General features: G+C 49.6%; 1 protein-coding gene across 1 annotated transcript; it reads right to left on the bottom strand.

Moving 5' to 3' along the window:
- Positions 1–862: 862 nt before the first annotated feature.
- Positions 863–2689, bottom strand: LOC123099983 (uncharacterized). Its single transcript, XM_044521989.1, has 2 exons — positions 2596–2689; positions 863–2466 (listed from the first exon to the last, which is right to left on the bottom strand). The coding sequence occupies exon 2, from the start codon at positions 2451–2453 to the stop codon at positions 951–953; it is 1503 nt and encodes a 500-aa protein (XP_044377924.1). The 5' UTR covers positions 2454–2466; positions 2596–2689; the 3' UTR covers positions 863–950.
- Positions 2690–14524: the final 11835 nt, after the last annotated feature.

Genomic DNA, 14524 nt, shown 5'->3' with positions numbered 1-14524 from the left:
GATGTGCTACTTTGCGGCGTGCCACTCCGCCGTCGGCATGAGCCCCAGCCACGTTCTACGCGGCCGCCGCCGGCGAAACGCGCCGCATCATGTTGCAACTCCTGAGTTGCGTCGGGAGGATGCACCAGCGCGCTTCCACCGGGACATCAAGCCCAGAATCATCCTCGTGGGCGGCGAGGGCGTGGTGAAGATATGCGACCTCGGGCTGGCTGTGTCCATGGCGAGCGCGCGCGACGCTGCCGCGCGGCCGGGCCGGCATGCACTGGATACCGCCATCGAGCGAGAATCCATCGACGACCACTGGTTTAAACTCGCAGGCCAGCCAACGCTCTAGCCATGTGGAAAACCAACAGAGAAAACTACGGGCTGAGGCGTGTTTTGAAAACCGGTGGAAAACCAACAGTATACGGGTTTCAGGCCCTAGAAAAACGCAGGGATCCCAGGGGAAGCCAGGCAACCAAATGAAAGGTACATGAATTCTGAAGTAGTATATGAGAACGTATTGTGATGATATTGACATTCAACAAATGCTTCCACGTTCATGTAGTACAGTTTAATTACAATGGCATCTTCTTTCTTCAAATCTAAGGCAATCTCATCTAACCATCTCCATATATTCAGAGAACACCAGAGACAGACACTGGTACACATGTTCAGATAGGAGCAACTGACCGCATGTAGCTGTAGATCAGATAAGTAGAAAAATCAACGCACAACAAGAACAGCTTGAAATTATGCATTTCTTTGCTAGGATCAGGTGACGACTGGCCGACTGAAGCAGCACCACATTTGTTTGCAACTTATTAAGCTTTATGTGTGGAGTTAAATCTCCGTACCCATGGAGCTCACACACACGAGAAAATAAGAAGGCAATACATTAACTGGATCCCATTATTAAAACATAGAAAGGCACAGAAGTAGCTACCGAGCGGAAATGTAAACAACGCATTTTACATGCAAAATGCCACAGGATCTTCAACTAGGTACGACTTAGTGATTGCTTCAGGCACTTTGTAGTATTGCACCCGATGGCTATTGGCAGTCGTCAGGTCTCCTTTGTTGTCATAGCTGAGCGAGAATGTGGTCAAACGATACAGAGAGCAACCCGGTGGCCATGCATCTCGCTGTTCATTGAACTCCTGAACAGCACTGTCATCTTCAGTAGAGCATCCAGGCCAGCTCACAACTCCCTTTTCCTTGAGCGCCTGATCAGCCACATCTGCCTCTTCCTTGAGTTCCTGATCAGCACTGTAACCAGATTGGCTCACATCTCGCCCTTCCTGGAGCCCCTGACCAGCCACATCTGCCTCTTCCTTGACCTCCTGATCAGCCACATCTGCCTCTACCTTAACCTCCTGATCAGCACTGTAACCGGATCGGCTCACATCTCGCTCTTCCTTCAGCTCCTGACCAGCACCGTCGCCCTCAATGGCGACGCACTCTACAAGGCAGAATTTTGTCCGGCCCGTGAAGTCTTGTTCCATGTAGACTGGTCCCAGGTAAACGAGGGTGGCACCTACATGCCTCTCAGTTGGGTCCTGGCTGAACAGCTTCTCCTTGCCAAGCTTAATGGTGGGGTCACCCCCGGCGTTGAATTGGCAGGAGTAGAGTTGGCCGAGGGTGTGCTTGTGTTTGGAGAGCCCAACAAAGGCCACGAGGTGCGTGTCAAAGTGACCACGGCCGTCAAAGGGCAGCACCCAACTGCCAACCTGGGACCACCGATTCCGTGCCGTGTGATAGGAGAAGGTGCCGTACTTGGTGCTGACGAGGAAGGTGCATGCTTCAGGGTTCACATCCACAGCGTAGGAAGTGACCATATATTTTCTGAATGGCGGATCCTCGAGCCGTTGCCACGACCACTCCTTTTTGCGACGTCGACCCAGCGGCGGCGGGCAGAGAGGCTCCCATTGGAGCATCTCGAAGGAGGCTTCGCTCAGGCAGAATAGCTTATTGCCGGCGGAGAGATAAATGGGATTAATCGGATATTCCTGGCCAGGGCAAAAGGTCATGCTCAGCGAGGAGACGTCCAACATGGGAACGAAGGTCCCGGCCAACAATCTCTTGCCTCCGGGATCCCTGGTATGCATCGCCAAGATCCTGGTGCCAAAGGCTGACGCAAAGTACTCCAGCGATCCATGCGCTGCCTCCAAGCGGAAGAGAGCCGGAGGCAGGCACTGCACATCTGCTCGTGCTGAGAAAGCAGTCTGCTTACGGCGGCGAGAGTCGGGAAACAAGTTTATCCTGCGGATGCTATATCCGTACGACCAGTCATCAAAGACAAGGTAAAGGTAATGCTTCGGACGCTTTCTCGTCGAACCAGACAGTGAACGCGTTGAACTTGTTCCTCCTTGCTCGTCGCCTTCTTGTGCTGTACGCGCCATCGGGGGAAGGTAAATATTTTCTGGATTTCTTGCCACTCTGGTTCCTTCGACTCCTTTCAAAGGCGTTGCCATTGGCCCTCCACCCCTGTCATTCGATTTCGAACCCGAATCGATTGTCAAACGGAAATCAGTGAGGCCCAAAACTCAAATCTGAAGAGGGCAACAAAAGGCAAAGAAGCAGAAATAAACATGAGGCAGAAGAAACAGTACGTACGCAACTACAAGTCGAAGATGGTGCAGGCGGCAATCAGAGTTGGCTTCGCAGTTGATTGTCTTGGCGGCTGCGGCGGCGGTAGAGGAGAAGGGATTGTCTTGCTCCTTTTCTAGGGGCGAAGGGAGTGGTGGCTTTATAAAGGGCGCTGATAGGCGCCGGCCCACCGGCCGAAATTTGGGCCGGTCTGCTGCCAGGCGTCGGATTTACACGCATCAAACGGGTGAGATTGCCCGCAAACCAGGTCGTCTTCTTCCTTCTGGACGCGCGTGAGAAAAAAAAGAAGAAATCCACAGGTCAGTCTCCTGGTGCTCGCCCTTGGTTGTCCGTCGCCGCTCGCCGGGGCCGCTTGCCGTCGCCGCTTGCCGGGGCTGCCGCCGCTCGCCGGGGCCGCCACAGCTCGCCGAGGCCGCTCGCCGGATGCAGCTCCGCCTTTGCATCTCGACGCGTCTCACACCCCCCTGATTGCAGCACCGCCAGGTGATGATTCCAGCATCACCACCGGCCATGTCGTAGCTCGCCATCCGCCCATTGCAGCACCGCCACGCAGCTTTGTCGTCGTCGCTCGCCATTGCTAGTTAGCCGTTTTCTGTTTGAAGCTTTTCTAGAAGTGGGTTGTAGCTTTTCTCGCCGCCGGTTGCAGCTTTTTGCGTTGCGCGGTGGCCGACCTCGAGCTATCCCATATCCAGTTGAAACTTTTTTCAAAGCCGGATGTAGCTTTTTTGGTTGCCGGACATAGCATTTTCAGTACTGGTTGCAGCTCTGATGCATGTCCATCGAAGCTCATTCTTTCTCTGGTTCCAGCAAAAATTGTCACCGGTCGTAGCATTTGGCTTTGACGGTTGTAGCTCCTATGTGCACCGGTTGTAACACCTGTTTTCTCTTGTCCCTACAAAAAGAATGGCGCATGTAGCAATTTATGTCTCTGGTTGCAGCTTCGACCAGTGCCGTTAACAGCTTCGCCGTAGCCGGTTGAAGCATTCCCGTGCAGCACATCGGCTTCTGCAGGTTCGCCATACGAGTAGTAGCAAAAAATTATTCGGTAGTAGCAAAAAATTGAGACGGCTGAAGCAAAAATGTCGTCCTTGCCATCGCTGGTCGCATCTAAGTCGTAAATGGATGTAGCAAAAAATTATTCGGTAGTAGCTTCTTCTATCGCCGGTTGCAGCAAAAGAAACATGCGGCTCAGGTTCACCATCATCGTTGCTCCTCCGCCCCCGTCGCCAGTAGCAGCACCCTCTCCCTTTTTTGCGGCGCTGGTCGCCGGCGACAGCGTCGGGCCACCTTCGTGCAAGCATAGACTTGTTGCCGCACCTGCGACTACGGCTGCATCCGCCGCCGATCCCTGCATTCGCCACCGCCTCCGTCATCTGTCCTCTCCGAGACCAGCTCGAATCAACCCCCGTATGTGTGTGCTTCACGTAGGTGGCAGCGCGCAGCGCCGGGATCTGGGAGTGTGGGCGGTGGGTTAGCCGGAGTAGGGAAGGACGGTTGGGGGGTAGCCAGAGGAGGAAGAAAGTCTGTAGCATGTGGGTCCTCGTGTGGGTCCTCTGATGTGCGAAGCGATCGATGCTGTTGGATTCGTTTTAATCGAAAGGCCAGCGTGCGTCCGGCGGAACGGTTCGGCCGGCGTACCGGACACAACCATTACCCCTTTATAAATGGAGGAAACCCTAGGGTTCCCGGTGACCGGTGGATCTCGTGGGCTGTTAGATAAGGTGTGCTGGAACTTGGGCCTCTCCCTCCCCCTGGGCTCTAGCCCGGCTGTCTTTTCTTCGTTTCTCATCGTAACTATTTTTCAGAGGCAGGTATGAAAAAGTAGTGCGACACCTAGGGATCGAACCCGGGACGTCGAAATCACCGACGCGTGCTGCAAGCCACCTCAGCTCTACGGCTGCTGGCTACGGATTGTGGCGTGAGATGTTTTTAATCGCTCACCATAGCGGGATATTTACTGTAGCGGATTATTTACTGTGGCATACAGATTTTCAATTGTATGAACACATTTTAGAAAACATGAACAATTTATTGGAAAATGTGAACAAAATTTGTAATTTGAAAATATTTTAAAATTACACGAAATATTAGAATTTCAAACATATTTTGAAAATTTGTGAATTTCTATGGAAAACAAGACAAAAATTTGTAATTGTCAATTTGCTTTTAATCTTGAATTTTTTTTAAAAAAAAAATCGTCAAATTTTGGAAATATGAACATTTCTGTAAAACACGGACAAATTTGAAACCCTAAAATTTTCTAAAAGCGTGAACAAATATTTGAAATTCCAAACTTTTTTATTTTTCTAAAAAAGTGTTTTTTTAAAAGTCAACTTTTTTGCAACCTCGAAACTTTTTAAAGCGTGAACAAATATTTGAAATTACAAACATTTTTCAAAGTTTCAAACAAATTTTAAAGATTTGAACATTTTTTGAAACTACTGAACAATTTTCGAAATTATAAACATTTTTTGAAATTGCAAACAAAATTTGAACTTCTCAAACATTTTTGAAAAGCTGGTAGCAATTTTAGAAATTATAAACATTTTTTTAATTTTGTTAACATTTTTTAATTTTTTTATTTTTAAAAACGAAAAAATGTAAAGAAGAACATAAAAAAACACAAAACGAAAAAAAAGAATAGAACAAAAAAAACCAAGAAATCAATAAAAACAAAAAAAATATTTGAACTGGAACCTTTTACAAGGTTTCCAAATCCGGGATCTATGGAACGCGAAACGAGCTCGCCTCTCTCAGTATGTGAGTTTGCGCAACAACTTGATGCACTAAGCTTCATATAGGAAATTCGGGTATGGGAGCTCTAGAATTACACTAGTACAGAAAATCCAGTGGTATCGTGCTAAAAAAGGGTCTTGGCGGCATAAACACCAACGACATTGATATGACGCCGCTGATAAAAATTATTGGTGGCGTTGGCAACCAATGACACCACTAACATGTATACTCATGGCGTCGTCTCCTCCGAGGCGACTCGGGGGCCAACCCTAGCCGCCAAACTTTAGCCCCCTCCCCTCCCTTCCCCCCCTCCGCCGCCGCCAGAGGAGCACCTCGGCGAGCCCGCGCGGCTCTGATGAAGGTGGCGGCGGGGATCTCGGCGGCTTCACCCTGTGTGGAGGGCCTCGGCTTCCGGGGCGGCGGCCCCGGACGGCGGCGCGCGACGTGGCCTGTGCGGCGGGTGGCGTCGGCGGGTGCAGGTGGGCCGCCTCCCTGGCCATGAGGGCGGCGCGGAGGCGGCGGGCGACGGCTGCTGCGGCGACTCCTCGCCAGTCGTTTGCGCCCTGGAGAAGTGGCGTCTTCAACCTCGATCTACTCCGATCCGCGCGGATCTCGGCCTCTGGCGGCTCTGGTCGCTGGATCTCGGCGTCGGGTGCGCGGATCTGGTGCTTGGGGGCGGATCCAGGGGAAACCCCTGGCCGGCGTGGCGGCCACACCGAAGGCGACGCCTTTGTGCGTCGTTTACCTTGTTGGAGGCTTCGGTGGGACTCCTCCTCCTCCCATCCCGTCCAAGAGCTCAGGTGAAAGCCTCAGGTCCCCTTTTCTTGGCGACAACGGCATTTTGGTGGCGTGTTCCTTCCTGAGGGTGTCGTCCGGGGATGGCTCGAGTGGTGGTGGAGTTGGGTGTGGTTCGAGGGCGGCATGTGGTGGCCTGATTTCATCAACGGCATCCTTCTCTGGTCCAGGTGCGGAGGGTTCCAGCCGCTGGTTCGAGGGGATTGGGGTCCCTGTCTCCATGCCGGCGGTAGGCCTTCGACGTGGCAATTCCTATCCTTGACCAGGGGGCATGGTGTCGCATCCTTTTGGCCTTCTCTGAGGTTTCAACGTCTGTGTCCGATAACTATCGTTCGGTGTTTTGCCTTGCTGCTGCCGACGACGGTGTTTTGGTGGTCGGTTCTCCGTTTCATGAGGGTCTGTCCCTTGTGCCTCTCCTTTGGCAACCGGGGCACTCTGATTTGGATTCTAGGGTGAATCACTCCGTCGGCCGCCGGTGCGGCACCCGTCGATCCCGGGTGGTAGGGTAGGGGCCCTTTGCGGCAGCGGAGTCAGATCATGTTTGGCCTGTTTGATCCCTTTGGTGGCAGCCAGCGATACAAATCATGAATGGTGGTGCCCTCCTCCTGGCGCTTTCGTAGGTTAGCTAGTTTTGGCTTTGCGTCGTTCGATGGCAAGAGTGGTGTGTACTCTTTGCCTTCGAGTTGTTCTGCTGAGCACATTGTATCTTTCTCTTTCCGCTTTCCTCTTTCTTGTTGTTTGTTGCAGTCTTGTTCGCCTGGCCAGTTGATGGCTTTGTTAATTCAAAGCCGGGCTCTTCTTGAGCCTTCGTTCAAAAAAAATGTATACTCATAATGTGCCACGTGTCCCACACCATCAGTAATATTCGTCACCAGTGACATACCATGTTGGCGTCACACAACCAATTTGAATTTTACGTATATAAAATATTGTGCAACGGCGCTTCCCCCAGTGAAATGACATCATAATTCAGTTTAACAATATTGGTATAATCAAGTTTGACAATACTAAATAGAGGTAAATGATATAATTTTAGCTCAACAAAGTACTAGTTAACAGTGGGCATATGTAACACATGTTCAACAAAAGTTAAAACGGGGTGCTATTATAATACGAGTAGGTACCATGCGTACCTACTAACTAGACACTTTGGCGGTTGGACTCATGGTCGTAGGCTAGAGCAAGAAAATTAGAGGTCACCAAGCCTATAGTACACCATGATCTCCTTATGATTATACTCGAGGTAGAACGTGACCCTCTCCTCAACTTCCATCTCGTAGGCATCTGTATGGTCTCTCTAACTAGGGCATCCGAAATAGGTGTGTTGTGCCTCGTTGGTGACAAGGCAAATGAAGTTCTGGACCGTCTGCATCTTCATGAGGGTGCACTAGAATTTCATGGTTGCATCCAGCGGAATGCCGAACCTCTATAGGAAGTTACGCCTTGCCCCGCAAGGATGACCTGACCAAAATTTTAAAAAAGTAATAGTTAGATAGTTTGGACGCAACTATATGAAACTCAGTCATAACATGTTGAACTAAAACATATATACTTTCCTAGTCAGGAAGTCATCTGGAAGATCTATGAAGAACTAACTATTCTTCTATCATCTGACTGCCACTGGTACAACGAGGTGTTATAAAAACGGTTTTTAACCCCTTTCCACGATGACGTTTTGAACCGTAGCCAAGTGAGTGACTATGATAGGGGGGTCCTTCCCACACGACCCAGAAACCGTCGGGGCTTCATCCTTGCTACTCATTTGTGCTCGCATTGCCATCGCAGTCGGAGTTCTGTGGTTTTACCTAAAACCAGGTGTAGTCCAGGCACATTCCAGGCACGGGAGTTTTCCAGGAACGTACCAAACTGACTCCACGTTTATGATGCCTGGCACATCACAAACAGTTCATGATTGTAAACCGTGTATGATAGGTCGACAATCACACACATTTAGTTTTCCCGCATCGTTTGTGATATTGTCTGACATCACACACGCTTTTGCAAACGGCAACTGTGTGCATGGTTACATACGTTTCTTCTCCATGAACCGTGTCAGATTATGATGTATATCACCCGCGTTGTGCTTTTATAGACCGTGTGTGCCGTAATGGACTGCAGACCGTAATTTCACCCTAATTTAATTGCTGCTATTTAAAATTGTACCTAATTTGAATTTGAAAGTAGGCTATAGCTTTATTCATATCCATCAGGTTCACACAACCAATGCATTATTCGATTCACAGGTGCATATGTTCAAGAATTACATAAGCACCAAATAAAGAATGATGAACCAGGGTTCTATACTTGTACATTTGCAGATGGTAAAGAAAGAGGTGAGAGACATTGTGGTTGTTGAAGAAGGTGAAGCGGAATGGCCCTATTGTGCTCTCCTGGATGCAGAAGGTACGCACAACTCTAGTCCAACCCCTTGTGATGGTCGGTCGCCAATCATGTAGTTTGAGAGGTAATCTTGAGTAAACTGCTTCAGGATCCACTGCAAAGGAAAAAGATTCAGACATTGTCATCTAACACAACTCACTGCGGGCAGTAAAAAGAAGGCTACAGAGTTCTTACTTACCATCCTGCAGTTCACTGTTGTCTTGCATAAAGTGTAGACAAATAGTTCGATTGTCATCTTTTGACCCATTGTAATAACAATCTTTATCAGTTTCCTCACTTGATGCTGGTTCATGAATATCTCATTGCCCCATACGCAGAAAGGGTCAAAAAGTGTGGATCTTTGGCAATGACATATGTACCTAAAAGCACCAAGTTAATATTAGAAGCTAAACAACAATTGCAAAATGATGTAGTACAACACTCCCTCCATCCCATTATATAAGATCTTATTACACGTATATATATATACATCATCAGAATATTAAGGTAGCACTCTTCCTTGTTGCTATGTAGCCTGAGATTGCATATTTAGTCATTCAGTACAATGCATGTTGCTATGTAGCCTCAGATATATTAAATATGACCCTAGTTAACCTACTGATAAATGGGTTACATATATATTTAGTGAAATGTCCGATTCGACGATTAATCCTTTATCAGCCCCCAGGCTATATGGTACCAGCTACCGATATCCCGAATAATGAGTATATATAAGCATTGCGATGTAACTAACCTCGATGGAAAATAGCAGATGTTCTCAATATTGTCCTGTATGAGTACATATAAAGGCATGTTAAGCACTACAAGCTAAACATCAACCAAATATATCCATGGTAAACAACATAATCTACAAATGATAGTTTCAGTGTGCAGGTTTAAGCACGCTAGTTAAGCAAAACAAGAAGTGGAAAGGTGTCTTAACTACAACACGCATAACATTTAAAAACAAGCAAATTACTATAAAAAAATACACTTCCGTGATGATACGTGTTTGTCACAGTAGGTCACGTTTTCTGTCATGCATATATATCCATGACGATCTTATGACAGAATCAAGATAGTCATACCTGTGCTGTCGTAGAAGTGTTCCATGACATTACCAAAATTATCATCACGGAAGTGTCCACCTCCATGATGATAAATCACGCGTCATAGAAGTGCTTTCGTCAAGGGTGACCGACACGTGGCATCCACCGTAACGGGTCGCCGTTAAGCTACCGGGTTCCGGTTTGGATTAGATAACCCGTTAACAGCCCCGACCAATGGGGATTTTCCATGTGTAAAATTCCCAATGGCCAGAGTAACCGCGTGTCGGCTCACCGTTGGGACAGATGTCATCCACTCATTGGACCGAAGGCGCCTATGATACGTCGACACGTGGCACGGCCCAACAGAGGCCCATTCCGGTGAAAAGGTCGACCAATTCGACTTTGTCAAAAGGTAGCGGGCCGGCCCACGGAAAGCCTGTTAACGGCTTGTTCGCATATAGCCCATTTACAGCCCGCTAAGTCACGGCCCGTTACGGCCTATCCGAATTAGGCCCATTAGTGTCATCTGGGCCGTCCAATATGATTCCAGCCCGTTGTAACTTCCGGCCCATGTCTCGGTGTCAAAACCGGCGGATCTCGGGTAGGGGGTCCCGAACTGTGCGTCTAAGGCTAATGGTAACAGGACGCGGGGGACACAATGTTTACCCAGGTTCGGGCCCTCTAGATGGAGGTAATACCCTACTTCCTGCTTGATTGATCTTGATGATATGAGTATTACAAGAGTTAATCTACCATGAGATCGTAGAGGCTAAACCCTAGAAGCTAGCCTATGATTATGATTGTTCTCGTCCTACAGACTAAACCCTCCGGTTTATATAGACACCGGAGGGGTCTAGGGTTACACAGAGTCGGTTACAGAGAAGGAGATCTACATATCCGAATTGCCAAGCTTGCCTTCCACGCAAAGGAGAGTCCCACCCGGACACGGGACGAAGTCTTCAATCTTGTATCTTCATAGTCCAACAGTCCGGCCAAAGTATATAGTCCGGCTATCCGAGGGCCCTCTCGATGGAGGTAATACCCTACTTCCTGCTTGATTGATCTTGATGATATGAGTATTACAAGAGTTGATCTACCACGAGATCGTAGAGGCTAAACCCTAGAAGCTAGCCTATGATTATGATTGTTGTTGTCCTACGGACTAAACCCTCCGGTTTATATAGACACCGGAGGGGGCTAGGGTTACACAGAGTCAGTTACAGAGAAGGAAATCTACATATCCGAATATCCAAGCTTGCCTTCCACGCAAAGGAGAGTCCCACCCGGACACGGGACGAAGTCTTCAATCTTGTATCTTCATAGTCCAACAGTCCGGCACAAGTACATAGTCCGGCTGTCCGGGGACCCCCTAATCCAGGACTCCCTCAGTAGCCCCTGAACCAGGCTTCAATGACGATGAGTCCCCCGCGCAGATTGTCTTCGGCATTGCAAGGCGGGTTCCTTCTCCGAATACTCCATAGAAGATTTTGAACACAAGGATCGTGTCCGACTCTGCAAAACAAATTCCACATACCACCATAGAGAGCACAATATTCCACAAATCTAATCTGCTGACAACTTTTCGTAGCGTGACATCACGCCGCGGCCCGGTCATTATACGAACCGTTTTTTCCTAGCTTGCTACTGCACGTATTGCAAGGCGGTTTTATTGGCACGTCTTGTCGAAGCAGAGATCATGTTCCCCTTATCATAGGATTCTCATCAATACGGGTGTGGGTAACCCAATCGTGCCTGTCAGTATGACTCCTCGATTTTAGGCAAGTTCCAAACGGCCACGCGGAGGACACTTGATATTCACCCTCTTTATAAAGGGGCCAAGACCTGTCCTTTCTTTCCACGCTCGATCCTTCCCTTCCCCTACCTCGAGTTCCAACACCCAAGGTTCAGGCTAAGCGCTCCGGACCTTCAACCATGTCCGGATCCAACCTTTAAGGCCAGTGGATGGCCTCTTCTGTCACAGAGGAGGACATCAAGAAGCATAGGGAGGCTAGGTATCTGACCGCCGAAATCCCCCATAGGCTACCTGCTCAAGGACAGGTTATCCCCACTCCCGAACCCAACGAGAGTGTTGTATTTGTTTCCCACTTCCTCCGAGGGCTAGGCTTTAGTCTTGATCCCTTCGTAAGAGGGCTCATGTTCTATTACGGGCAAGATTTCCATGATCTAGCTCCAGATTCCATCCTTCACATCTCATCGTTTATCGTCGTGTGTGAGGCCTTCCTCCGCATTACCCCACACTTCGGCTTATGGCTCAAGACCTTCAATGTGAAGCCGAAGATGATCGACGGGCGACACGCGGAGTGCGGAGGCTCTATAATAAGCAAAGGTGCCGACGCCCTATGGCCAAAGGGTTCCTTCCCGGAGGTGTCCGACTTATGGCAACGGGAGTGGTTTTACATCACAGCACCCCGAGGTACAAAGCGGGCGGCCACCCCAGCCTTCTGCTCGGGCCCTCCGCCCCAACTGGCATCATGGATCAACAAAGGGCTGGACTGGGGGCCAGTCAATGACGTGCTGACATTGCAAAGCCGCATCCGAGATCTCCTCAAGAGGGATGTCAGTCTCGTCAAAGTAATTCAAGTAATGCTAGTTCGTTAGGTCCTGCCATGCCAACGTCGATCTCTCTGTATGTGGGAGTTCAACCCGGAAGGACCGCTAACTATTCAACACTTCTTCGGCGTGACGCTCGAAGGGATGTATCGATTATTCTTTTGATCATGAATAAAGTGTCCGGGCACCACCGAGGATGCGGGTCTGAACTGCAACCGTCCAAATACCCAAGTAAGTAACTCCGCGACCGAACATGCTGTTATTATATTTGTCACAACATCATTCTGAAAAATTGCCCTCGGCCAGGACTGGATAAGAAAGGCGCAGAGGATCCGGTGTTCGGCCCCTCTTCCCGAAGGCTCGCCGGATCCTGTACTAACCAGGATGCTGGCTCGCGCACCCTATCAAGTGCCATCAGGAGAAGATGAGGGGAGGAATAGAGAAGCCGAAAGCGGGCTTCATACGTTACACATCCAAACCGGGGGAATTAGTGCCTCCGCGAAGGAGGGTGATCGGGGAGGTGAATCTAAAATCCCCTCTCCCCATGGGAAGAAAAAGATAGCCCCTGAAGACTTGGAAACGGAGGTTTCCAAACGAGGGAAGAAACGTTCACCAGGGGGCCCCGCCCCGGAGGGCGTCCTTACCGCACAGCACCCACAAGGGGGCCAGCCGTCAACCGAGCCGTAAGTGAACGAAGGCACTTTGGTAAATATATCCTGCTTTTTCCCTGAGAATAACAACCGAGACATATGTTTTGCAGTTCGGCTCATAGCCCTTCTCAACAAAGTCCGTCTTCGGGGGATCTTCTTCCGGAGATGATGGAGAGCGAAACGCCCCCCTTGCTTCCCCGCCTCGTGAGATGGACAACCCTGAGGTGTCGTCGCAGAGGATTTCTCCTGATCCGCAAAGGCCAGAAGGTAACTCTTCGGCCGCCCGAAGTCCGGGGTTCTCGGCTCCTAAGGAGACCAACAGAAAAAGCCCAGGACTATCCGGTGTACAACCAGACACATTGATGGATCTTTTGGAGCAAGCGGCTATCTCAGAGGCACATCGTACCTTAATGGGTATGGTGGTTGAGAGGATCTCATCTGCCAAAAGCGGGTTGAATGAAGCTTTTATGAGCCTACTAAGAGGCTTTGAGGTACGCAAAGTAATATATATATTTTTGACTGTACCGCACACGCTAGGTGTGCTCTGTATAGATAGTAGCCCCTGAGACTCTGGTTGCCGTCCTGAGGCGGCAAGCAGAGGATCATAGTCTCAGGTAATGATAGTGCTGCCTTCATGCGCAGGCGGCTGAGGGTCCGGCGGCTGACCGGACTGCTGATTTTGCCGAATTGAGGCGGCAGCTTGATGTGGTGGATGCGGACATCACGCTTGTGAACAAGCGGCTTGACGAGGCATAGGGTATGTATATTCGGGTGGTCAGCAAATATTAAGAGGAGCATGATGCTAGTATCTATAATATGCTTTGGCTGCAGATGGAGCTGCCGCCGTGGAGACCCTTCGGGCAGAACTTGCCCGAGCCAAGGAACAAGCCAGGAGAAGTGATGTGGCCGCCCTGAAGGCGGCCGAAGAGTTAAAAGCCGAACAGGCTGCTCATCGCCAGAGCAAAGATAAAATAGCCAACATGGCTCTTGAGCTGCAAAATGCCGCCAGCCGATATGAGCTTCTTGAAAGGGAAAGCCAAGCAAAAGCGGCTGACCTAAAGAAGGCTGTAACACCCCGGATGTAACTTTCCATATTTGTAACTCCAACTCTTGCCATTTTCAGCTATGTGTTATGATATTCCCTCCGTGGTCGGGTTTTGTTTTTTGTTTTGCATTTTGTTCATGTCATGCATCCCATACCATGTCATCATGTGCATTGCATTTGCATACGTGTTCGTCTCATGCATCCGAGCATTTTCCCCGTTGTCCATTTTGCAATCCGGCACTCCCATCTCCTCCGGCGCACCCCTCTTGTTTTCTTTCGTGAGTGGGTGTTAAACGTTCTCGGAATGGACCGAGGCTTGTCAAGTGGCCTTGGTATACCACCGGTAGGCCACCGGTCAAGTTTCGTTCCATTTGGAGGTCGTTTGGTACTCCAACGGTTAACCGGGCATCCGCAAAGTCCATTTGTGTGTGCAGCAAAAACCCCCTCTCTAAACAGCCCAAAACCCACCAAACTCTCTTCCATACTCTAGGTCGTTCGATCACGATTGTGTGGGCGAAAACCGCACCTCATTTGGACTCTCCTAGCTCCCTCTAGCTATATATATGCATCCCTCCCGAATTACATTCGCAGTCCAAAACCCTAAAAATCTCCCTCTCCGCGGCCGGACGCGTCCAGCCGCCGCCGGACGAATCCGCCGCCGCCCCGCAACCACCCCACGTCCGCCACGTGTCCCGCGCCGCCCACCTCCG

This window comes from Triticum aestivum, chromosome 4D (assembly GCF_018294505.1).
Source record: "Triticum aestivum cultivar Chinese Spring chromosome 4D, IWGSC CS RefSeq v2.1, whole genome shotgun sequence".
In the NCBI taxonomy this organism is placed as follows: Eukaryota; Viridiplantae; Streptophyta; class Magnoliopsida; order Poales; family Poaceae; genus Triticum; species Triticum aestivum.
The sequence above is the reverse complement of the archived record's forward strand: the minus strand, read 5'-3'. Positions and strand labels throughout refer to the sequence as shown.